The sequence below is a fragment of the Haliotis rubra genome, unplaced genomic scaffold, assembly GCF_003918875.1.
Source record: "Haliotis rubra isolate DU_JTF1 unplaced genomic scaffold, ASM391887v1 Scf427, whole genome shotgun sequence".
Classification (NCBI taxonomy): domain Eukaryota; kingdom Metazoa; phylum Mollusca; class Gastropoda; order Lepetellida; family Haliotidae; genus Haliotis; species Haliotis rubra.
The window spans coordinates 674,973-700,677 of NW_025767110.1; the positions used below are offsets into that span (position 1 = coordinate 674,973).

The following is a 25,705-nucleotide window of genomic DNA, read 5'->3' on the forward strand; positions in this document are numbered from 1 at the left end:
AAAAAGGTAGGAGTCATTGCTGTTTTGAGTACATTAACTGGACTTCATGATCCTACGCACATGAAATTGCTGTAAATGGTAATACATAGCTTACATAGACATTTACACACATATAAGAATTTGTAAGGTGACAGGTTTTTGTAATCATAATCCGATCAAATATGAGAATTGCCTGGTTTTCAATGAGGCACTCCCTAGCTCGTCTGAAACTCATATTGTTTGGTGGCTGACACTAAACAAGATCTGGTTATCATGCAATGGCATTAGCTGGACAAGTAAAAGCGGGAATTTTGTTTCCCTTTAAGGATGATAAAGGAAGTGTGATTAGCGGTAAAATGTTGTTTGCTGGGTGCAGTTTGCCGCTCTGTGATCCTTCAGGTTAGTTGTGTAAGGTTTAAGAAAAGTTACCTATAACTCTATCCTTAGCCTTTGAATCCCCTTTGCAATCAAGCACCCTTCCACAATCATCAGTGATAGGTACCCCTTTTTGATCTAACACAATTCTTAGAATGTGGCACCACTTGCTAATCAAATACCCCTCAATGATCCTAAGGCTTTTCCCAATGGGTTAGCTGTGGGCAAGGGTGCTGGTAACCAATCTCATTAAAATAATAAATCCTATGCCAATTTGACAAAACTGCATACTTTTATGAAGTGTTGGATTTTTTGGGGGAGACAGATAAACAATAGGGCGCTGATGACTTAATAAATGATAGCTTAATTTTTGTGATAGCAATCTTAATTCATTAGCCTATTTCAGCCGCAAGCTGGCAAAGCGAGTGCGATCTTCCTAATTCAAACACGAGGGTGTCCTACACCAAAATCATGAACGGGTGTGTAGTTGGAAAAAGGAAATGATCCTAAAACTTGGAAAGGGGGTCAAAGGGCTAAGTTAGCGTTATGGGTATCCCACTCCAACCAAAACATGCTGAAGGTCGGAAAGCCCAAAGGAACGCGACGTAACTATAAGCCCAAAGCAAAAAGCTGCAGGCCAGTTAATCAACTAAGTCTGGTACACTGTAGTGTTAACAAACCCCATAATGAGAACGCGCACGCACCAAAACGAATAGGAGTCTTATCAAGAAAACAGTTCAAAAGTTAATAACGAAGTATAGCCATTATCATGTTTTGGGTTTTGTTACCATGCGATGTTTATTACCTTAGGTGCAACAGCTGGAGCAGCATTTAGGGACACGATGAGATCAGACTTTTCTTTATTAATTAAGGGTTTCAAATGCATGTTAAAAACTTCTCGGTCGTTTTTACTTTCACCATCAGACGAATTTGTATCACTGCCATACTCCTGCAAGCCTAATATTGCCGCCATGTTGTCATAACGCAGTGTAAACGACCTATTACTGCGGAGCTACTAATCAATAGTTTCTTATCTATCAGTATGTTTTTATTATCATGGTAACTAAAACTGAGTTGGCTAATTCTTATCATTCTGGAATTATATTATATTAAGTTAATGGAGATCACCCTATTTTAAACTAGTGCCCGCACCTAAATCTCGTTACGAATGTGAGAATACGCGAGATGTCGCCATTTTGACACTTCCTATATCGAATATGATGCGATTATCGAGCATTATTTACAAGCCGTGTGAAAGCAATGTGACTTGTAAATACTAAACACAAAGGTGAGTGCCAAAGAAGAGCATAAACCACTATCATAGGCACAGTGCATAAGCAAATATTGGTGGGTATGTTGGAAAGGGGTGTGACCCTTTTGGCCTAATGCATATGCTAAAACCTTGGCTAGTCTGGATTTCCAATCTGAAATGCACATGGAATAATAGTCTTTCGCCAAATCTGTTTCAGGGACACTTTGCTCATCCTGTTAAGCCTTGTTATTAGAATTTTAATGTTACTGATGTATGTAAATGTAATGATTGGCAAAGTCAGCATTGCTAAACAGAGAACACTTACAGGCTGGTTTGACAAATGACAGCTAACGTAACACCACTTTACATGCTGTCCGGTTAAACAAGAGAGTTTTGTCTAATAGTATAGGACACAGGAAGGGAAAATAATTATGTTTCTTACAGTGAATTTCAGTGAAACAGATTGAATAGTTGTTCTTTCAGAAAAGCTGCATGTTGATCTTTTGAATATATCATTTCCTGTTGATATTCTACAGACGTCATTTTGATAATCTTTCGTAGGTCTAAAATAATTAATTATAATGCATTAATTGTTGTAATGATTTTGTTAAAAGAATAAAGGAAATAGCATTTTTGATGTAATAATGAGCCTGCCCATGATCCTCCCACACCCCTTTAACTAACATCTGTGAAAATGGAATGTATCATGGGACCCACTATTATCGCGGTGGTTAATGTTGATGCTATCAGGATTATGAACTTCTACTGACATTTGGCATTTTTTAACATGTTGAATAATCCTCCAGTGTTGCAAATTGGCAGCTCCAGTCTGATTCAGTATACTAACCCAAGTTAGTCTCTTGTTAAAGTTATCCTTTGAGAACTGCTACATGGAACATGACTGGATCACTCAAAGAAACGGACCAACTGCAATCAGTTTTACAAAGCACATCAGATTTTCTAACACTGCTCTGTAGGTTTAACACTCCCATTTGATGTGATGTGCTGATTTCAGGCTATTCAAAACGATGGCAGCTCGCTTCAGTGAGTGAAGGTAGTTTATTTCGTTACAAAAAAAGTCTGCATAGTTTGGAGTTTTGCTTGACTCCACATGTGAAAACAAACTTGTAATGCATTTCGAATATTTGGTTCATTTCTTGAGTGTGCTATCACACCATGCCAGTACTTTTAATGTGCACCATATAAACATTCTCTGTGCGAATGGTGCAAGGGCACATCCTAAAATGGACACTCTGCTCCCAACTACCAGGTATGCTTGTTTCTGTTGCATTGATTTATATACTTAGCTTATGACAGGAAAATGTGAGTTGAAATATGAAACACTAAGAGATATTTTGTCAGTGTAAGGTAAATACAAACAGAACAGGAACAACATGAAGCACTGGTGTAAATCCTTCCTGTTTCTGTGATCAACAGTTTGTGACTGTATGTAATAATGCACACCTTATTACACCTGTTCACACCTTATTACACCTGTTGATGGCAACCACCTTGAAAATGTGAATGTGACACATTACACAGTTATTTATACCTGGTTTTTTTTATGGTTGATGATGAAAATAATGTATCAGCACACATCGTGATGCTGATATGAAAAGTCTTGGTAACATTCTTTCATCCTTCCTTAACAAACCACATCCCCATCAATTATTGGTGAAATGTCTTCTTCCATTGATATGTGATAAAACATCATGGTGATGAAAATCATGAATAGCAAACACAACCATGGATGTAACAATCAAATTGTTTTTAATGCTGTGAAAAAATGTTTCAAAACTCTACCTTGTTAAATATTGAGACAAACATTAAGGTTTTCTGTATGTGTCACTTTTCAAATTTTGAAGTCATAATTTAGGAACATGCTATAGAGATGATGTCAACCATGTCCCATGCCATGTGGTTAGCCCAAGCATACATCTTCTGTTGCTCAGGGAAGAGTGTGTGTTACAAATAATTTTGCCTTTTGTGTTGCATATATATGAAAAGGAACAATATATATTTAGACCTGTTGGCTGATTGGGATAGTGTTTTCTAGTTTGGGCAGTGGCTACCTGTTGTTAACTTAGGTTATTATGAAACATACCCGTGAAGGTCCGGGTTAGAATATTGATCTTCAGTAACCCATGCTTGTCGTAAGAGGCAACTAATGGGATCGGGTGGTCAGGGTCACTGACTTGGTTGACACATGTCATCAGTTCCCAATTGCGCAGATCGATGCTCATGCTTTTGATCATTGGATTGTTTGGTCCAGACTTGATTATTTACAGACCGCCGTCATATAACTGGAATATTGCTGAGTGCGGCGTAAAACTAAACTCACTCACTATTATGAAACATACAACTTTATGGATGACAACTTCTTGTTTATTGCATAGAGCAACGTTTCAATGTAGATTATTATACTGTTATCAAGCTAAATAACGCTGAAGGGGTCGTCGTTGGCACAGGTACTACAGATATGTACCCAGGGGTGGAAATAACCCATTGCCCGACGTCCCGAGTCCAGTGTTTTTTTTCTGTCGGGCAAGCAAATTTGTATATCACAATGTACCGGTGTCAAAATTGACTTTCCAATGTTATTTATGTTGTTTGTTTTAAAAAATCAACAAGAAAACAGCCGGTATAGTGGAAACATTATCAGGGCAAGTGATTTTACATGTGCCACTGTACCGGAGTACACTAGCAATTTTAAAGTTATTTCCACCCCTGGTACCCCAGGTACGTTTCTGTATACAGACATGTACCCTAAACAAAGACAAACTACAGAAACGTACCTGGTACCCTAAACGACGGACGAGTCCATATTCCGCAACCCAAAATCGAAACCGTATGTAGTTGTTCCCGTTCAGCTGATTGCGAGTGGTGTATGTTGTGCACCGTGAAATATTCGTTACTGTGTGTGCTCTTATATAACGCAATCAAATGCATCTAATACAACAGTATGACAGTTCCGATAAAAAACTCCACAATGCAGAATGGAATCGTCCAAGGGTACGTTTCTGTATTCTGATTTTGGCTAGGGTACATTTCTGTATACAGAAACGTACATGGGCTACACATCTGTAGTACCTGTGCCGACAACGACCCTTTCAGCCTAAATAACGGTGTAAGAACCTTCATTGAAACTTCACTCCATGCAATAAACGAGAAGTTGTCACCCATAAAGATGGGTTCTTTTTTTTGACTCCCCAACTTCTAGATGCTGATCAAACAATTAGGTTACTAGTATTATGGTTACATACACTGTATATTGAAGGGGAAACCATAGGAACACCAATGTCTGGTTGGAAAATAAGGTTTCTATTTGGCAAGAACATTCTCAAAGAAATAAAGCTCCAAAACACAACATTGGGACAGCCATGAAGCATGTGACTTCAGGCAGTACAGAGGACGTGCCAGATTTGCCATTGTCTCAAACTCGGTTGTGAGCAGAAACACATTGTTTCTTAAAACCAAAAGCTATAAGCCGGTCTCAGTCCTAACTTTTTCCCTCCAGTAAACATGTTTGGGATGCGTTGTTGGCAGGTGTGTATGTCAAAATCCACACTCCACTCACAGTGAACTCTGCTCTCTATGACTATAGTGAACAACATGAGTCAAGGTGAAATTCTTGTGCCTTCAGGAATTCATATATGTCTGGCCAGTAGAGATTTTTTAAAATATATTTGTGATGTTAGCTGCAGAATGCAAGTATTGACTTTGTACCCTGACCTCTATAATAACCAAGTGCATCACTTTCTCATCACACCGACCATTTAGCCCAATAGAAGTGACTGCACACTCTCCAGCAGATATAATCATGTGGTTTCTGTTTGCAAGTAGCATGTTGTCCTTGGTGATTCTCATAGTCATGATTATTTCTTACCTGCTTTGAATATATTGAATACAATTTGCATACTTTGTCATTTGTCTGATCAGTGTTTCATCATAAATGTTTTTGTTATTTGAAATAACTTGATATGACTTAAATATTGTTCAAAATGTAAATCGACTCACTCACTCATTCCTAAGTAATAGCAATTAGAAAGCCCTATACAAATACCTGCTTGCCTGAAGTGACTCTACTTGTTCGTCATGTCTCAGTACAGGGCAGGAGCCATAAAAACAAGCAGAAGTCAAGCTTGCACACTGCAGTCGATGTCTCTCTGTCATTACTGTGGTTTGATTCCAACTTTTCTTTTTCAGACGTGAGCTACACAATATGTTTGTTTTCCGCTTTGTGTTGTGGAAGGTGCTCTTAGTAATATTCAGTCCATGAAAGCAGGATATGAACAACAAATCGTGGATCTGACAAACCAGTCACTGATATTTGTAACAATGTCCTACACTGTCTACAGTACAGAGGCATGCAAATCGTGGATCTGACAAACCAGTCACTGATATTTGTAACAATGTCCTACACTGTCTACAGTACAGAGGCATGCAAATCGTGGATCTGACAAACCAGTCACTGATATTTGTAACAATGCAAATCGAGGCATGGATCTGACAAACCAGTCACTGATATTTGTAACAATGTCCTGACAAACCAGTCACTGATATTTGTCTCTACTACAGTACAGTAGGCATGCAAACAGTACGTGGATCTGATCAAACCAGTCACTGATATTTGTAACAATGTCCTACACTGTCTACAGTACAGAGGCATGACAAAAACCAGTCACTGATATTTGTAACAATGTCCTACACTGTCTACAGTACAGAGTCAAACCAGTCACTGATATTTGTAACAATGTCCTACACTGTCTACAGTACAGAGGCATGCAAATCGTGGATCTGACAAACCAGTCACTGATATTTGTAACAATGTCCTACACTGTCCACAGTACAGAGGCATGCAAATCATGGATCTGACAAACCAGTCACTGTACAGAGGCATGCAATCTGACAAACCAGTCACTGATATTTGTAACGTCCTACACTGTCTACAGTACAGGGGCATGCAAATCTCGTGACAAACCAGTCACTGATATTTGTAACAATGTCCTACACTGTCTACAGTACAGAGGCATGCAAATCGTGGATCTGACAAACCAGTCACTGATATTTGTAACAATGTCCTACACTGTCTACAGTACAGAGGCATGCATATCATCAGTCACTGTGTCTGATTGAACTCCATCCTTTTGTCCTACACTTTTGGGTGCCACAGATAAGCATGGGTTGCTACATGGGGATCAAGTCATTGTTTCGACGTTTCCAACACCTGTATGAGACTTTTCAAGGTTCCTCTTATATACATGATGTAGGAATGTGGAAATCAATGGGGAAAAACTCTTGATTACATATACAACCAAGGTTTTGTTTAGAACTATCTGCTTAAATTTTCTTGCTTATCACAGTTGAGACCAAACTGCAAATGTAGGATTTGATATTGATGTAAGCATCCATCCCAAACGATAGGTGAATCACTCAATCAGTTGTCAAATGGCTATGGAATGCTGACTGTGAGATAGCAAAGTGGATGCCACCTTGAAATACCATGCAAGTCAGAAACACTTTTTTTTTCATGCAGCTATGACATAAGCAAGTGATTACTTCCTGGCTTTTAGCCTCTTTCACTGCTATCAATTACAAAGGTCAAGTTTGAGAGATGTAGTTGTTACAGTTATGATTGAGACAACAGTTGCTGGACAAAGGTCACTTTAGTCACTTCTTGGAAGTCCATATACATGAATTTACATGAATCATCATTTGGAACTAATTGAAGCATATATACTACTGCCCTAGCCTACATAGCTGACATTCAGGAAAGTTAACTTCTGGTGTGTGTAACATTTGTTCAGTTTATTTGCAGCTGATATTTGTTTGTTGCTGTACTAACTCATCATGACAATGGAGGTAATGTCAGACATAGACTCCATCTGTAAATCTCAAATATTTCTCAACACCCATGCCTGACATGTGGTTGAAGGTAATATTATAATCAGTGCTGAATTAGTAGACTTTGTTGTTGACTGACAAGATGTGCAGTTGATTTTGAAGGTATTTGATGTCTTTCAATGCGAAGCAGATAGGGGAAAACTATTTCAGAATACTGCAGTTAATGAATACTTAAAACCAGCTTCTCAAGCTCTTGGCATGTCTTCTAACAAGCTGAAAAATGTTGTCAGTTGACAGAAATCTACCAGTTGGGACTCTTGAATAAATACCTTGAAACTGAAAATGATGTAATTGTTTCAAAATATAAGTTATGATGACCTTTGCATACTGCATACATTTGGATTCAGATGCAAAAAAGATAAGTGGTAAAAATGAATCTATGTTCTGACATTGTCCGTCTGAAATTGTTGAGATTCTTGAGAGGCATTTAGAAGTTGATGAATATATAAGACAAGTATGTGGATGACAACTTCTTCTTTATTGTATAACATGACGTTTCTGGGCTACTTCTGGCCCCTTCTTCAGGTGATATATGTCGTGTTATACAATAAAGAAGAAGTTGTCAATATACTCGTCCTATATCTGAAATTGTTATCTTCAAACTATCTAACTATCAAGCTGAAACATGAAGATGGATATGAGCCTGTTTCCTGAGATGATATGTGGGTAAATACCTCTCACTCAGCCAGCAGTCACTGGGTACCAAGTGGGAAAAGGTAAAAGACTTATGCTCCATGGTGACTGTGCTAGTCAGGGTTTTCTACCATCCTGTCACCTTGTCTTTCCAGTCAAGGCCAAGGATTAACAGGGACAGAAATGAATGGCAAGGTATATTTGGAGTGGGTGAAGAAAAAGGTCCCTGCTTTGCCTGCCAAGTCCCATATTATCATGACCAGTGCACCATATCACAGTGTGCAAGAAATTAGCATGGCCCTGAAGTCTAATAGTCTTGAAAAAGACACGAAAAAGACGTGTTAATTGTTTGATCAGCATTCTAGAAGTTGGGGAGTGAATAACGAAGATACAGCTTTATGGATACCATTCAGCTTGATAATGGCGTAAGAATCTATACAGAAACGTTGCTATATACAATAAACTGTAAGATGTGGTCCATAAAGCAAAGACATGGCAGTGTTGAGTTACCAAAGTTGTCAATGAGATAGTCAAGATACTGGTCATGTGATGGACTTCAGCAAGCATCAGCCCCATGTATAGTTGTGACCATCAGTAGTGACACAAAACAATTCCAACCAGTCTAATTGTGACTAAAATTATTGTGAGGTGTCTGGTCCATCTTGTGATGTTATTCCCTATACCATAGTGTAGCAAGGGTATTTTTGTACTGTTCTTCCTCCTTTTTTCCCCCCTTTCATTAAAGATGTCGACTTGTACACATAATATAATGATAGTTTCATAAACAACCTTTTCCTGAGATGGGTATAAAAATAACAAACAGAAGATACTGTTGGGTATAGTGTTAGTCTGTCTCTCACTAGTCTCAGTCCCTGAACCACATTATTTTCCTTACTTCCTGCGATGCTAAAGCCCTAAATGAAGCAAGTCTAGATTTTTTCAGGTTCTGATTTCACTTTTGGCTCCTTTCCAATTTAAATAGGTTTATGTGTTACTATCAAAATCATACGTATTCAGAGACTAAGCAACACAGAGTATTCTCTGGCTTGTAGCATATTGACATTTACAACACTATTCATGATTGTGACATATTTTGCAATTCAACATATTCATTTCGAGACAGACTTTAGTGGCCTTGTCTTCCATTGTAAAATCAGGAAGAATGTTACATGTAAATGGGTAAGATTGATTATTTCAGAGACAGTTTTCGTGTTGAACATGTCATTTTGGCAGTTTCAGCTTATGATTACTCATATAACTTTCATTGAGGAACGCAGGATTGATCTTAACATACGTCAATGAAAGGAACACGGAAGTCTTCTGACATGTGTAAAATCAATTAATAGGAAACCCACCAGTATTCCATGTACTCCTACTTCTGGGTTGAGAGTCATTGACACACATTCAATGTACATGATGTGGCTGTTTTTCCATCTTGATAAAAACAGGAAGTACTTGAACATGAAGACTCTCTGTTGGTGTTGCAGCAGTTGAAATTCTAATGTATAATGAAGTTGGAAGCTGGAAGCTTTATGTTACTCAAGAAATGTCAAAAGGATAAGTTCACCATTGATCCCTGCATGATTCAGCAGGGTTTCCTTGTTATCGTAACATATGTATGATAGGTACATTGAGGTGACAATGGAGGATGAATAAAGTTGATGACATTGATGTTGTGCATCATCGTAACACAGATTGTTACTGTGAATCACGGGTTTGTCTGATCCAGGCTTCATTTTTTGCAATCTGCAACAATTGTAGTGATGAACTACAAACAAATTATCTTAACTTTTTGTATTATGGTCATTCTCTCTCAAGTTGATTACACAATTTACAGTACAAATCCCTTCAACATGTCATTACACAATATTACACAGTCTTCAAATGGTCTAAGGCTCCAACAGGCCACGAGAAGTATAGGGCCTTGCACCAACACTCTAGGTGATAGAAGGTACATATATATGTATCATTCAGTATAGTGCTTTTGTGAATTTACCTTCCTAATTGCCATGGTTACCAGCTTGTGTCCCAAGTTTCAGTATTACTTTGCATATTTAAATTCTGAATGGTTTAAATTTATCACAAGCAAGATTCAAAGAAAATTTGATTTTGATTGATTAGTATATCAAGTTTGGTCTGAAGAGAGTAAAATACACAAAACCAGGGGAGATATCAGTGTAGACCTTGTTCAGTTTAAAAGTGACATTAGACACATTCCAATTTATATTACTATTGTGATAGTCAATACTGCGTTCATTAACTGAAGCCTATTGATATGTTTTGATACACCATACCTTTGGGTTATTGGTAGGGCTGTGTATTTTCAAATATATTGTATTGCAATATATTATGTTATGATTCTGGTACCTGTATTCCGATACGTGTTGCAATATATTGGGAGCTTCAGTGTTTGGCAGTGAGTGACATTGATTGTTCATGCAGAGCCTATTTTCTACATATTAAAACCCTAAAAATAAATGGTATGGTTGTGATAACAGAAATATCGAATTTACATTTGATTTTGATGGATTGTATTATATTTTTTTTAAATTTATCGTATGTAAAGTATGCTGTTTTGTCAATTTTGAAAACTTCAGTGCAAATGAAAGTCTTGTGTAGATTTAACTTAAACTACAGAGATAATCACAAAACATGTAATTTTTTCTTATCCTGACTCATGATCTTTTGCTTATCTCCCTTTCCTTTTCGAATGGTAGTGGAACACTTGAATCCCTTGAAGTTCCCGAAGCGGACGCAAAAATACACTCACCCACGAGTTACCTCCCTTTTGCCCTTTTCCCGCACAAACAGTCATGTGACCAGCCTTGCTTGTCACTCTCTCCCTTTTCGCCCAAGTGGATGGTTGGGTGAGCACTGGAGTCTCTTATACGGCATTATATCCTTTTTATTTAGGTCCTATTCTTCAAAATTACACTGTATATGGATTTGGCAATAACTACTATGTATTATATGTAAAAAAATTGTAAAAATTATTTGTATTTATGTCTTTATTTCATCGTTATGTAACTTTGTTTACATTTCATGAAATCTTGCATTGTGTTTGCAGGCACAGGTTATCCGTGGCTGATCCTCACCCCCAGTGCCCTTCGTGCATAAAACCATGTTCTTCCAACTTGCGTTGTACTTATTGGGTTGATTTATCAAATCTTCAATTTAATCAATATTTGTCTTATATCTATAGACGTGCCATGGATCGGGTAAGGAAGTCATCTCAAGTAACGGCTGATAAAGCAGTAGATCAGCCTTCAAACTGTATGTTTCTTGCTACTGCTGAAGTTAAAAATACTGGTGCTATGTTTAGTGCTTTGCAGGGGCAGTCTGCTGGAAAGGGGGCCAAGAAGAGATTGACTACAACGCAGTTGACTCCGTCTCAGGCTAAGAAAAAGACATCATCTTCTTCTACATCGCAGAAGAAAGCATCTGTTACCAGATCAGAGGGTAAATCTACGCAGCCTAGTAAGTCAACCGAGCAGAAATCCTTCAACGAAGAGATATTACCTCCACATGAAGTAGACGTTTTTGATGACCCCCCATTACTTCTACCCGAAGTACCTATGAGATCAGCGACTCAATCGACTTCTACAACTACTAGATCGTCCCCTGCAATGGTCACAGCAGGCCAGCTGTTTGACAACTACCACCTACTTCTCAACGGTGGGAAGTTGAGGCACAGAACTCATCAGCGTTCGTGAACACTTCGTCTACACCACAGCAGCTTCAACCAACGCAGAACTTTGACCCGGGCGAATTTATGAGACAATTCACCAACCAGATGATGGCCATGATGGAACGTAGGTTCGAGGAAGAAGCGAAGGCTCGTCGAAGCCTCTCATCTACCGACACCGTGCGCAAACCTACGGACCTGCGCGAACCTACTCCTCATAGGACTACGTCTCAAGACTACGTTGGCAAACGTACACCTTTGCGAAGGTCTCCACAGTCTGACGACTGTGACATCTTGGAAGAGAATAGAAGAGATGAGATGCCTACTCACAGTGTTACATCCGCGAACCCTCAACGTTCGATAATATTGAAGGATCCATCTCCTACACCTAGCCGCTCTAGATAGAGATCTCATATCTCTCACAGACGTTCGCGAAGTCACTCATCACGAGACAGAGGTTGGTGAAGAGAAGGCTCACATCACAGAGGTTCGCGGAGAGATGAATCTACATATAGAGGTTCGCGAAGAGAGCACTCTCAAGATAGACGTTCGCATAGGGAGGAATCTTCAGATACAGGTTCGCGAAAGGATGATGAAGGTTCGAGAAGGGATACAGATTCGCAGATGGATGAGTCGCAGAGGCCTAGCACTAATATTCAGGAGACTTTGGATCAGCAAGCAGACTTCGTCTTCCCAGACTCAGAGGTTACAGCGTGGATTGCCAAGGGGTTGAACTTGGAGTCTCCTCCTAAGGATAAAGATGAAGTCTACACTTATATGATGCGTAACAACGACTTCGACTCGTCACTATCCCTCCGATTCAACCTATATCCAAGGTACCGTCTAACCTACACACAGCATTGCGAAAGCATCCAAGTACTTGAGTCAGCATCTACCATCAATTAATGTGAAGAGATTCCCCTTACATCATGTGGATCCATTTACAATGGCGCCTGAATGGGATGATAACATAAAGTTAGTCAACGACTCCCGAAACAAGATGTATAAAGTGGAAGATAAAAAGTTATCTCAACTTGATACTGCTACAAGGAGATCCTTCTTCGGGTTGGCCAGGTCCAGAGCCATCAATGAAGCATTGATCAATAAATTCCAGAATCTTAAGTTCGGAAGAGGATAGAATGATATAGTCGGCCCTCATAACACAGAAGAAGGACCAGTACTTTTTATCGGACCATCTGGCATCTATATCTGCAGGTCTCACTTTACTACGCAGACAAGGGCTACTTTCATCCTGTTCATGGAGTATTAGATTCACCCAACCGCTACTGAGAGCTCCATGGGAGGCGCCTACTATCTTTGGAGGACAAATAGAGGATGCAGCTAAGGAAGCTACGCACGACTCTAGAGAAGTTATGATGATAAAATCCATAGATACTCTGGCCAACGTCATCCGTCATACTTTGCAAAAGTATAACAGCAAGTCCAAATATTCCGGCATACAGAAGGCAAAGGAGAAGAAGTACCCCAGCTTCAGAGGTGGCAAAGGATCTTTTCGTCGCCCATCCAGAAATTACATAGGAACCTCAGGGAGAGGCCGCACTCCCAGAGGATCCAGAAGAACTAGATGTTGATATCAAGGTTCAGAACGACTGGAGTCTTCCACCCCCAGCCGTTCCTGTAAAACTGTCGACAGTGGGTGGACATCTACAAAGGTACTGGAAAAATTGGGGAATACTAGAGGACGACTGTGTCTCCTAAGTACTAAGAGAAGAATACAGAGTACAACTCAAGGCCACACCTCCGCTAACCCTCAGCCCGATGGTCTTCGACTATGCAGAGGAACAGGCAGACAAACTACAAGAAGCCATCGACTCACTACTTATGAAGGAGGCGGTAGAGATAATAGATCAGCATCATCTCACTCCAGGCTTCTATTCCCCAATTTTTCTAGTACCCAAGAATAACTCCAAGGAGAAGTTCAGACTGATTGACAACATGGGCAAATTCAACAAAGACTATCCACTGAAACCAGAGAGGTTCAGAATGATCCACCTACCTCAACTTAGACTACTCGTCTGTCCAGCAGATTACATGGCCAGCATAGACCTGCAGGATGCGTATCTACACATCCCCATACATCCGGAATCAAGAAAGTATGGACGATTCCTATTCAGAGGGCAGCACTTCCAATGGAACGTCCTACCGTTTGGAATATCTTCGGCTCCGTGGCTATTCACACGAGAAACCAAGCCTATAGTCGCATATCTAAATCATCGAGGTCTACGCAATGCCTTCTACTTGGACGACAGAATTCAGGTTCACCAAGATGCCAGTCAACTCAGACTACAGCTGAACTTCACGATCGGCTGCTCACTTAACTAGGATGGCTGGTGAACCTTATGAAGTCAGAGTTGGAACCAAAACAAGATCTGCAATTTCTTGGGATAAGGTTTATCACAACACAGAATGGTATTGTCGTCCCAGAAGATCGTTGGGTCAAGATACAAGCCATGATTCCACCAGCAGTCATCTCACCGTTAACACTACGATCATGGCAAGTTCTACTCGGTCTACTAACCTCGGCGCAGGACTTGACTCGCACAGGAAGGTTACAACTAAGACCGCTGCAACGGTTCCTGACAAAACATCTGGACAGCGTCGACCCTATCTTGCTGCCAGACAACCTCAAGAGGTATCTACTGTGGTGGACTCACAGGTCGAACATTTGCGGAGGGACCTATTTACAAGAGCCGGCCTTTGACACATATCTCTACGTAGACGCTTCCATGAAGGGGTGGGGTGCGCATCTCAACAATGAAGTTGCATCAGGAAAGTGGTCCAAAATAGAGCAGCATCTTCACATCAATCTGCTGGAGATGAAAGCTGTGATCAACGCCTTATAACTATAGTCGAGCTCGCTGATCAACAGAATGCTGATGGTCCACACGGACAACTCTACAGTGGCATTCTCCATAAATCGGCAAGGATCCAAAAGGTCTCCAAGCCTGCTACAGCTCACATTCCAGTTGCTCCACATCACGGAGGAAGCAAACATCTGGATAAAGGCGTGTCACATACACGGAGCCAAGAACGTACTTGCAGACGCTCTTTCCCGACCACTGCACCCGTCACCTATGGAATGGATGCTCCATCCAGAAGCGTTCCGGCTCATCATAAGGGAAATAGGATCCCCTTGCACAGACCTGTTTGCCACGAGGTTCAACAAACAACTACAGACGTTTGTCTCACCAGTTCCAGATCCTCAACCCTGGGCAACAGATGCACTGAGGATATCTTGGGAAGGACTAAACGCTTACGCATTTCCACCCCCGATATTACTTCCGGAAGTACTGTTGAAGATCAAACAGACACAGGCGCTACAACTGACTTGGGTCACGCCCTACTGGCCAGCGAGAGCATGGTTCCCAGACCTAATAGAAGATCTCGGAAGTCCAACAATCAAGTTACCAAATTGGCCGAACCTACTCATACATCCGCACACCAAGCAAGTCCACGGGAACCCCAACACTGTTCCAGCTACACATGTGGACCGTATCAAAACATGTTTGAAGAAGAGAGGATACTCCGCCAGAGCAACCATGGCAGTAACGCTAGCGTTACGCAGATCTACTCGTAACCTGTATGATGACAAATGGCTGAAGTTTGAGACTTATGCAAGGCGGAAAGGCTTCACTGCAATGAAAGCTACTCATCCTCAAGTGGCGGAATATCTGTGTCATCTTAGACAGACCAGACATTTGAAAGGTTCGACATTATCTACATACCTCGCCGCCATCAGTACAGTGATTACCATGAAAACAGGCATCAAGTTGACGAAAGTACCAGAATTACTTGCTCTGCTGAGATGTTTTAAACTGGAGGACCAGCAAAAGAAGTTCAGAGCTCCGGCCTGGGATCTGAATGTAATTCTACGTCATCTTACAAGTGATGCCTACGAACCTCTAGACCAGACTGCCCTCGAGCTGCTGACACAGAAGACTGTTCCTGCTTGCGCTAGCCACGGCAGCTCGAATATCAGAGATACATGCGCTGGACTTTGGTCGAACCAGATTCGACACGGGGCAACATGCTACAGTTCATATAGGACTTAGATGGGACTTCATTGCCAAGAACCAACTACCTGGTCAGCCAGATAGACAGTTCCACGTACCAGCGCTATCTACAATCCTCGGCCCAGAGGATATAGAGGACCTATCCTTGAGTCTGGTCAGAGCCCTGAAGATATATCTTCAAAAGACTGAGACAAGGAGACAAAATTTCAAGCGCCTGATCATCCCATTATCAACAGAGACATCAGCAAAAGTCTCAAGAATGACGATATCGTTGTGGATGACAGCCTTCTTATTGAGAGCCTATAAAGCAACAGGACTAGAACCTCCTAGAGCTTCCAACCCACACGCGAAGTCAGAGCACTGGCGTCAACACTAGCTCTGCATGGAAATTGCTCTATACCAGCAATTATGGAGGGCTGCTTTTGGAAGTCGGGACACAGTGTTTGCCAACCACTACCTCCGAGACATAGCCACTGAAGACGTCTCAGGCATTCACCAATTTGGGCCTCGTTGTAGCACAGCAACTAACGGTTCCTCAAAGGCGCTGAGTTGGAAAATCTGACCCTTTATCACGTTGACTTGTTGATAACTTTTACTAAGGAAAAAGTATAAGTTTGAAAGTCCATGCGCACAGTCTAGGACAGGCTAGTATGAGTAATTATAGATCCTGTACGGGTAAAGATCTTACCTGTAAGTGAAGGGGTCGCAACTCATATATGATAAAGATCTTATCATAATCTATGGGTTGTTATGAGATATCTAGTAATAAGAAGATACTAGTTTATCTGTAGCCACATGAATCAACATGATTCAACTTGTCTGAGACTGAAGTACCGTATATGACCGTCTATAAGACGACCCATGGATAAGATGACCCCCAAACTTGACCTTTAAAATCAGTGTCAAAATGGTATGTTTCGTGCATGGGGTCCTAATCGCGGCAAACACAGACCACAGACAACTGGCAGTTACCAATAATTATAACTTTGGTCCACATTATTCAAAGAATTCACAATCATATTGCGCCTACTCACGCATCGAAATCAAGTGTAGTTGACAGAAAATGCATAATATATTTTGTTTCGCTAAATATCATATTTATTGTAGCAACAAACTGGCTTGCTTATTTTACCCCATTCAACAATCACTAACTGATTACCGCCTCGTTTTCCATTGACTGCTAGTTTACAGTAACATCGGGAAAAATGTGTGAATTAAAATGGCTTCCGTATTTTACCCCATTCCATGAGCGTACAACTTCTGCTTACCACGTTCATGAGGGTCCGTATAACCTTAGTGTTGATTATATATATTTTACATAAAAACTGTAATTAATATTACACAATGCTAGGTTATATTTCTTTGGGTTAAATAATAGTACTCTGTATTATATTTTACTGACGACTGCATCAGAATTCGTCCTGTTATATTATTGTGCATGTGTGAACTTGATCGCCGGGAAACGTGTGCACAGCTGATTGCTATTTCCGGCTCAAATACACACGGTAATCTTAATCTTAATTAATTTATAGAGCAAAAACTGTAACTAAAATTACACAATGCTAGGATTTATGTCTTTGGGTTTAATAATAGTATTCTGTATTATATTTCACTGATGACTGCATCAGAATTCGTCCCGTTATATTATCTGTGCATGTTTGAACTTTATCGCCGGGAAACGTGCACAGCTGATTGCTATTTCCGGCTCAGATACACACGGTAATCTTAATCCCTGCAAATAATACAATGCCCAGCAAAAAGAACTTAGAACTTAAAAGGTAAATGATCTTGTCTAGTGATGTTTAATTGCAAATTTGACGTCTCTACTGACAAAGTCGTCTTCTGTTGTTTGTTCACGCGAAGTGATACGATGTTGTTTTCTTACCCCTGGAAAAAAGTTTGACGAAAGCGTAACCCAAGGATAAGACGACCCCCTTCTACAGACTGCTTTTTTTGGTCCTCAAAATTCGGCTTATAGGCGGTCATTTACGGTAAGACATGAAAGTGGTCCCCCGATTTCCCCCGAAATTGATATTTTTATACTTATCCTGACTCATGAGGTTGAGCCATCCCAACCTCCCCGCTGGAGACACTTTGGATTTCACAGCAGATCCAAGTGCATTGGCAGAAAATCAGCAGAGAGTGACAAGTAAGGCTGGTCACATGACTGTTTGCGGCTGAAAAGGGCAAAAGGGAGGTAACTCGTGGGTGAGTGTATTTTTACGTCCGCTTCAGGAACTTCAAGGGATTCAAGTGTTCCACTACCATTCGAAAAGGAAAGGGAAATAAGCAAAAAGATCATGAGTCAGTATACGTTTAAAAATATCAATTTTACTTGAAAAATTACATATTGTATTACCCAATATGCCAATTCTGAGTAAGAACCCATTGCAAAACCATCGTTTGAAAGGCGTATTGTGATATACTGGTATACTAGTAATACCATGCAGTCTTTGGTGTAGAAAGTAGGGGCTACAAAGGTAGCATTGTCCTCTGGTTACTAGTGGTACTACCACTGGTAGTGATAACTGCTGCAGCTTTGATGTGTTCAAACATTTATCATTGCGGTTATCATTGCACAGTAACAAGCTAGCCTTTTTAATCTCTGCCTTCAAGGCAATATATTGTTACAAGTATGGACACTAATGTTGTTGACTGGTTTGTTGGTGGGTTAGTAGTGCGATAAGCCCAGGGTAAATAAGGAAAATTGTCAACATATTACATTGCCAGAACTTTATATTTGTCACTTGCTATGTGCAGACTGTAAGATTAACATTTTATGTACCGGAATGAAACATCCTTGTTGTGTTTCTTGTGACAATGGCAGATCCTTCTAATACACATTAATAGCTTGTTGAAAGTTGAATCCAGCTTTCAGTACAACTTCTTTGAACATAGCCTAGCTTATTGTTCCAGTGCATTTAGCAATACCTATTCACAGCATGATGTGTTAATGTCAATGCAAGCATTGAAGGTGTTGCCCATTACAGACCAGGTATGTTATCTCAGCCAAGTGCAGGAAGCATAGATGTTAACTAACTCATTTCCTGCTTTTCATGTCCGATAGTTTTGCTTCCTCATTTCATGACAGTCATGTGTGATGTCAGATACTGCTTACCAATAAAACTAGTCCTGCTGATTATTTTGCCAACTCAATAATTCTTTGTAAGGCATGTCCAGTTGACACAAAAGGGCCCTTATCATACTCTATTGTTTCATAGTTGCTGTAGCAGTGAGCAGCCAAAAACCCAAGTATGCAAAAGTGGACATTAGTGTAACATCACCACTGATGTTGCCCAAACTGATGTTGTTAATGTTACAGGTATTCAGTTAAAACTGTTTTCAGGGTATTTCTATATCATGATTCTTTAGTATTTATTTAACTGTAACACATGTTATCCAAGGTTTTAGCAAACATCAAATAAATGGGGATTTTTCAGTCTATATTAAGTCAGGTTGTTTTGCAGATACTTATTATAAGGAAAAATTGAAATCCATTTTTTTTTTCCTATCAAGCATGTTTAGATCACTTCTCTATGGTCGTTAAGGCTCTTAGTGTTGCTCAAAGACTATTTGAGGCCGCCGAAATACTAAGCTCTTAGTTCTCACTAAGCTGTCCTTGGCACAATATACGGGTTTGGTACTAAGAATGAAAGATTTCTGAGTATGAACTGAGAGCTGATTTTCTGTCTATGTTCTACTTGTGGGACCAGACTGACAAGCAGTCATGTTGGGTTTTTGTTACTGTGCAGATGTGTTTATATACAGCACTGGGTGAACAAGCAAGCGGGTCCACTGTTGTGGGTGTAGCACTGCAGTGACTTGCTCTAATCTCTCTCATTACACAACATGCACAAGTGATGCAATGTGGACACACAGCATTGAAGTATATGTAGGACATAATTGGCCACCTCCAGAATTGGGCCCTAACCCAACTAGGATAAGTGTAGATATCCTGTGTAGATATATGTGTGAGTCACAATCGCTGAGCAGAACTAATGGCATCAGAACATTGTAGGACTGCTGTGAATGCTAGATTGATGGGAGAGGGGGCCTCTAGCCTTTGCTGGCCTAGGGTCACGGGCAGAATTGGAGCACATCATTACATCTCTATCCTTCCTGCTGTATTCATATCATGGCATGGATGGGTCATAAGCATACAAGTTGGTGTAGATCTTCACACTGACACTTGCAGTGTTCATGTCACAGTACAATAACTTTAGTGTAAACACTTAGGGAAATTGCATTGGTACATACATTCATGACAGTGTGGATGTGTCATGGGCCATTGCACCAGTAGTGATGTGTGTATGAGCTTCTTGTGATTCATGTGATAAGAGCTCAGTATGTGTGATGTACTTCCGTTGCTTTGCCACCTGTGATAGGGTGACATGTAATCCACTATCACCACCACTCACATCAGCAAGTGTACATGCTCATATTGATAAAAAGTGATTTAATGGCTGCTGTCACTTGTGATATTGTACTATTACACATCATCTATTTATGTTTGATTGACAATTTTATGAGCTATTTGTTCTGAATGACGTGTAGTTGTGTTCCAATTAATTGAAATAATCGAAGATTGGTCGCAGTGACCACACGACCAAGCAATCGATTACATTTTTTCATAATCGAACACAAACGATTTTGGAACTACTGTTTTAGTGTTTGAAATACTTGATGAAGGAACATATCTTAGAAGTTGTCAGGGCCTGAAAATATGTTTTATTCTTAGAAAACTTGCTTAACTTGCTGAAAGTCATGACTGAATATTTCTTGAAGATGCTGGAATCTTTATGTTCTGAACTTCATGACATAATAGTCATCACTTTAAAGTAGCAAGTTGCATCATTTTACACAGGCTGTGAAATTTGTCAATGCAATTTGCGCAGTTTCTAAATAAAACAAAAACAACAACAGAGAACCACAAGTTTTTTTCTTTATGAGTATCTGCAATAACAACTTAACCTGAATAGGAAAGTCTGAAAAATGATGCTAACCAATTTTTTTCGATGATTGCTTGTTGGTAATGAGCCAATCGTCAATTGTGAGATTTCAACCAATTCCCAACACTAATGATGTGTCAATAGACAATGGGCATGTAAGAGACCAGGACTATCATGACCAAGTAAATAATAAGATACGATACCTTTACACTAAGCAGTAGTTTAATGGGTCAGAAATTGGTTTAATGCATTTATTTTACTATGGTCTGAGGGCATAGGCACCTATGATTATATACTTTACATACTATTTAGAAGTAAGTTAATGATAACAGTGGAAATATGAGAGGTTAACTGGATCCAAAATGGTCATGGAACGTCATGGTTGTCAAATAATATTTCCCTCTTTCTGATTTATGTCATCCTAACTGAATGTAGATAGTGCATTATATTTCTTTACTCAGTGGGAGTAATGTTTTTATTATATGTGTTAATGAATATATAGCATCTTATTTAAAAACTAAAACTAAAATAATATAAATGTATAGTCTAACCTGATCCCCGGGTGCAGCTGTAAATAGGGCTGTGAGGATGCTCGTCCTATGGCTTTATTATGCCAGCAGGTTAGTGTTTAACAGAAGGTAATGTTAACCAGAGACTGTCACATCACAGAAATATTTGTGTACAGAAAGTGGTACCATTACAGTATTGAATGTTACCATTAGTTGTATGCTCTATGTGTTATAACAAGCCCAATTTATCATATGAGATATGAGCAGATAAGAAATACTTCAGTAGTGCTTGTTGTCATATCTATACTAGCGGGAAGTACTTTGGTACTTATGACTTCAGTGATTGACCTGTGCTACGTGTTCATGATATATTATTTTGCATTTATTAATAATGAGTATTGTTATATAACCAAGTATTCTGGCACAGTTTGTTGCGTGAAATATATCATTGCCAAGCTTTCAGCCTACTTTTCAGGGAGTATGTATGGAGCATGATGGAATGTCTTCTCTTTGCCAGGATGATTAGTGATGACAGGGAAGATTTGTGGAAACAATCCAAGGAGTTGCATTACTTTCACATAGGAATTGTCTAAAGCTTCTTATGTGCAAAGGGGCGATGGAGTAGCCAAGTGGTTAAAGCATTCGCTCGTCATGCCGAAGACCCGGGTTCGATTCCCCACATGGGTACAATTTGTGAAGCCCATTTCTGGTGTCCCCCGCCGTGATATTGCTGGAATATTGCTAAAAAGCGGTGTAAAACTAAACTCACTCACTCACTCTAATGTGAAAACAGCACATATTCTGTTTGTAATCCTTAGACATGCTCAACATCAGGTTTTGCTTTCCACCATCACTCAGATGACATGCCAAAGAAAATACTGATCAAAGTGGAATGAAATCATTCACACTGCCGACTTATCCCTCCAGGTGATTTGTGACATAAATGTAAGTAACTGGTTAGTGTCTGTTAGCCATCTTGTAACAGAGGTTATCTGTTAGTGCCATCATCCAAAATGATTTTATTTTGATTGTAGAATGTATGGCTTATTTAGAAATGAATGCTTATCTATATTTATTGACAAGCTATCATTGTTTTTTTTTCAGACTACACCTATCACAATGCCGTTGACCAAGCGGCGTATCGAGCCGGTCAGCGTGAGCCGTGTGAAGGTGGACAAGACTGTCCGCAATGAGCTGGAGTGTGTCACCAACAACACCCTTGCCAACATTATACGTGAACTCAGCAGCCTCAGCAGGCATGCAGAAGACATGTTCACTGAGCTTTCCCACGAAGCAACAGTTGTGTTTGGGCGCTCTGTTCAGCTGCAGAAACGCATCGATCACCTGAGGGACAAAGTCACACAGCTCAATGCAACCGTGGAGGAAGGTCAGTCTTCTACAGCACTGCATCATATCACATAATCAGCCTTGGATAAAAACATCCAACTAGCTCAGATTATAATGGGCTTATCTTTCAGCTTGTTTTGTAGATTTGTTACAATGCTACCAGGAATATAGATTTTGGTAGAAAGAAAATAGAAAGGCCACCATTCGAAGCAATAAATGATACAATAGATAAAACAAATTGCACTTGTTAAGGGTCTTTGTATAATCAAAGGCATGAATAATTGCCATCTAAGTCAATATTACATGATTTAAGGCGACTTATGAAACAGTGGCTTGTTTCAGAGCATGATGGCACCCCCTGCAGCAGTTTAGTTGCTGCTGATAGTTGAGGTGTCTAAATACTCCACTAATTTGAAATCTTCTACAGAGGTTTAACTGCTTTGTTGGCGTGCAATTTACAGTTGTTTCAGAGCACTGTGTTGCCTTCTAGTTCTGCTTAGTTGATCCAACTTGACAACATCAGCTTCTTCAAAAGTGGGTTGTTGCTTGAGATTGCTGCAACGCAAGGGATACACACCCAGGGCTTCAGCATCTTCAGTGGTCGTGGCTGTGTTCACGTCTTTTACAGCCGTGATGTGCCTAATATAGCTGCCCTCCTTACATATCTCGAAGAAAGCATGTGGAGAAAGTATTGGCTCCAGCTAATGAAGGCGAGACTAGAGCAATGGCTTTCACTGTGGCACTACATTTCTGTTACTTTGTCGTAAACATGATCGAGGGACGTCTTGCAGTAGATGGGGAATGTATTCAGGTACTGAGTTTGGACCACAAGGGTCACCATTTTGAGGCAACTATGTACTTGCATTGTGTTGTATTGAGAAATGACCTGCTTGTATCATGTCATCACACGTGTAGTGGTTAACATGTAAATGTATTAGAATCATGTTGGGTCGTGTTTGTTGATGATAATATGAACGAGCTTGTGTATAGACAGGAAGACTATACTAAGAGGGAGTGGGCACTAATTAGCCCTTTATCTACAATATATTGTGTTACCACCAATCAGTGTGTGCCTTGCTGCACGGTGGTCATATATCTGATATATTTTGGTGTATATTACTGTGGGCTTACAAGGCCACAGTGTAATTTTAAACATGTAGACAATTCTTTGCCCTTAGCTTTTTGGTTTTCATAAGAATTAACAAGAAGAAGTTTGATGGGGGACCAGGATGTCCTATCAGTAAGATTTCTTCTGACTAACTGGAACTATATAATGATATTGGAAGTGCCTATAGACTGTGACTTTGACTGTGGGTTGTCTGCCTTCAGAACAAATTTGTGACGGTAACAATCACCAGTTGTGACTATGTAGACTGGATGTCATTCTGGTGTATGATTTTGATGATTTCCATTGTGCATTGTTGGTGCTTGGGGATACCAGGGAGAACATTTTTTAAATTGGTAGGGAATACTTTGTACAATAATTTTAATTCCTTCATCTCCAAGATCATTTCCTACCTTTCTACTGTCAGAAACGTATAGAAGAAATGTGGCATTTGGATGACAAAAGTTTTGTGCTGTATGCAAGAAATATGCATTATGTCTGAAAGCACACAATAAATCTCCAAGTTGTCCATCGGCAAAGGTTGTGCGCATGATATTGTGGTGAACTTAACATTAACAAGTGATGAAGAATTTTTATATATTTTTTTTATCCTGACTCACGATCTTTTGCTTATCTCCCTTTTCCTTGCGAATGGTAGTGGAACACTTGAATCCCTTGAAGTTCCCAAAGCGGACGTAAAAATACACTCACCCACGAGTTACCTCCCTTTTCCCACATAAACAGTCATGTGACCAGCCTTACTTGTCACTCTCTCCCTTTTCGCGAGCGGGCGAGCACTGGAGTCCTGTATACGGCATTATATCCTTATTATTTAGGTCCTATTCTTCAAAATTACACTGTATATGGATTTGGCAATAACTACTATGTATAATATGTAAAAAAATTGTAAAAAATATTTGTATTTGTGTCATAATTTCATCGTCATGTAACTTTGTTTACATTTCATGAAATCTTGCAGTGTTTGCAGGCACAGGTTATCCGTGGCTGATCCTCACCCCCAATGCCTTTCGTGCATAAAACCATGTTCTTCCAGCTTGCGTTGTACTTATTGTGTTGATTTCAAATCTACAATTTAATCAATATTTGTCTTATATCTATAGACGTGCCATGGATCGGGTGAGGAAGTCATCTCAAGTAACGGCTGATAAAACAGGAGATCAGCCTGCAAACCGTATGTTGATTGCTACTGCGGAGATTAATAATACTGGTGCTATGTTGAGTACGTTGCAGGGGCAGTCTGCTGGTACGGGGGCCAAGAAGAGATCGGCTACAACGCAGTTGACTCCGACTCAAGCTAAGAAAAAGACGTCATCTTCTCCTACGTCGCAGTAGAAAGCATCTGTTACCAGATCGGAGGGTAAATCTACGTGGCCTAGTAAGTCAGCGCATCAGAAATCCTTCAACAAGAGATATTACCTCTGCATGAAGTAGATGTTTTCTGATGACCCCCCGTTACTTCTACCCGAAGTACCTGACAACGGTGACTCAATCGACTTCCACAACTACTAGATCGTCTCCTGCAACGGTCACAGCGTTCCAGCTGTTTGACGAACTACCACCTACTTCTCAACGGAGTGAAGTTGAGGCACACAACTCATCAGCGTTCGCGTACGCTTCTTTATACAACGCAGCAGCTTTAATCAACGCAGAACTTGATCTGGGTGAAATTATGAGACAATTCACCAACCAGATAATAGCTATGATGGAACGGAGGTTCGAGGAAGAAGCGAAGGCTCGACGAAGCCTCTCATCTACTGACACCGTGCGCAAACCTACGGACCTGTGCGAACCTACTCCACATAGAACTACGTCTCAAGACTACGTTGGCGAACATTGCAAAGGTCTCCACAGTCGGATGACTTTACCATCTTGGAGGAGGATAGAAGAGATGAGATGCCTACTCACCGTTCTA

General features: G+C 40.1%; 2 protein-coding genes across 2 annotated transcripts in view; one reads left to right on the forward strand and one right to left on the reverse strand.

The window, feature by feature from the left end:
- Positions 1–1,329, reverse strand: part of LOC124288865 (pre-mRNA-processing factor 17-like) — a 44,092-nt gene extending 42,763 nt beyond the window's left edge. The window contains exon 1 of the mRNA XM_046725433.1: positions 1,160–1,329. Coding sequence (XP_046581389.1) covers positions 1,160–1,327 — 168 coding nt within the window. The 5' untranslated portion in view covers positions 1,328–1,329. The remainder of the gene's footprint in view (positions 1–1,159) is intronic.
- A 207-nt stretch (positions 1,330–1,536) lies between these two features.
- Positions 1,537–25,705, forward strand: part of LOC124288864 (wiskott-Aldrich syndrome protein family member 3-like) — a 37,496-nt gene continuing 13,327 nt past the window's right edge. The window contains 2 exon segments of the mRNA XM_046725432.1: positions 1,537–1,642; positions 22,425–22,707. Coding sequence (XP_046581388.1) covers positions 22,440–22,707 — 268 coding nt within the window. The 5' untranslated portion in view covers positions 1,537–1,642; positions 22,425–22,439.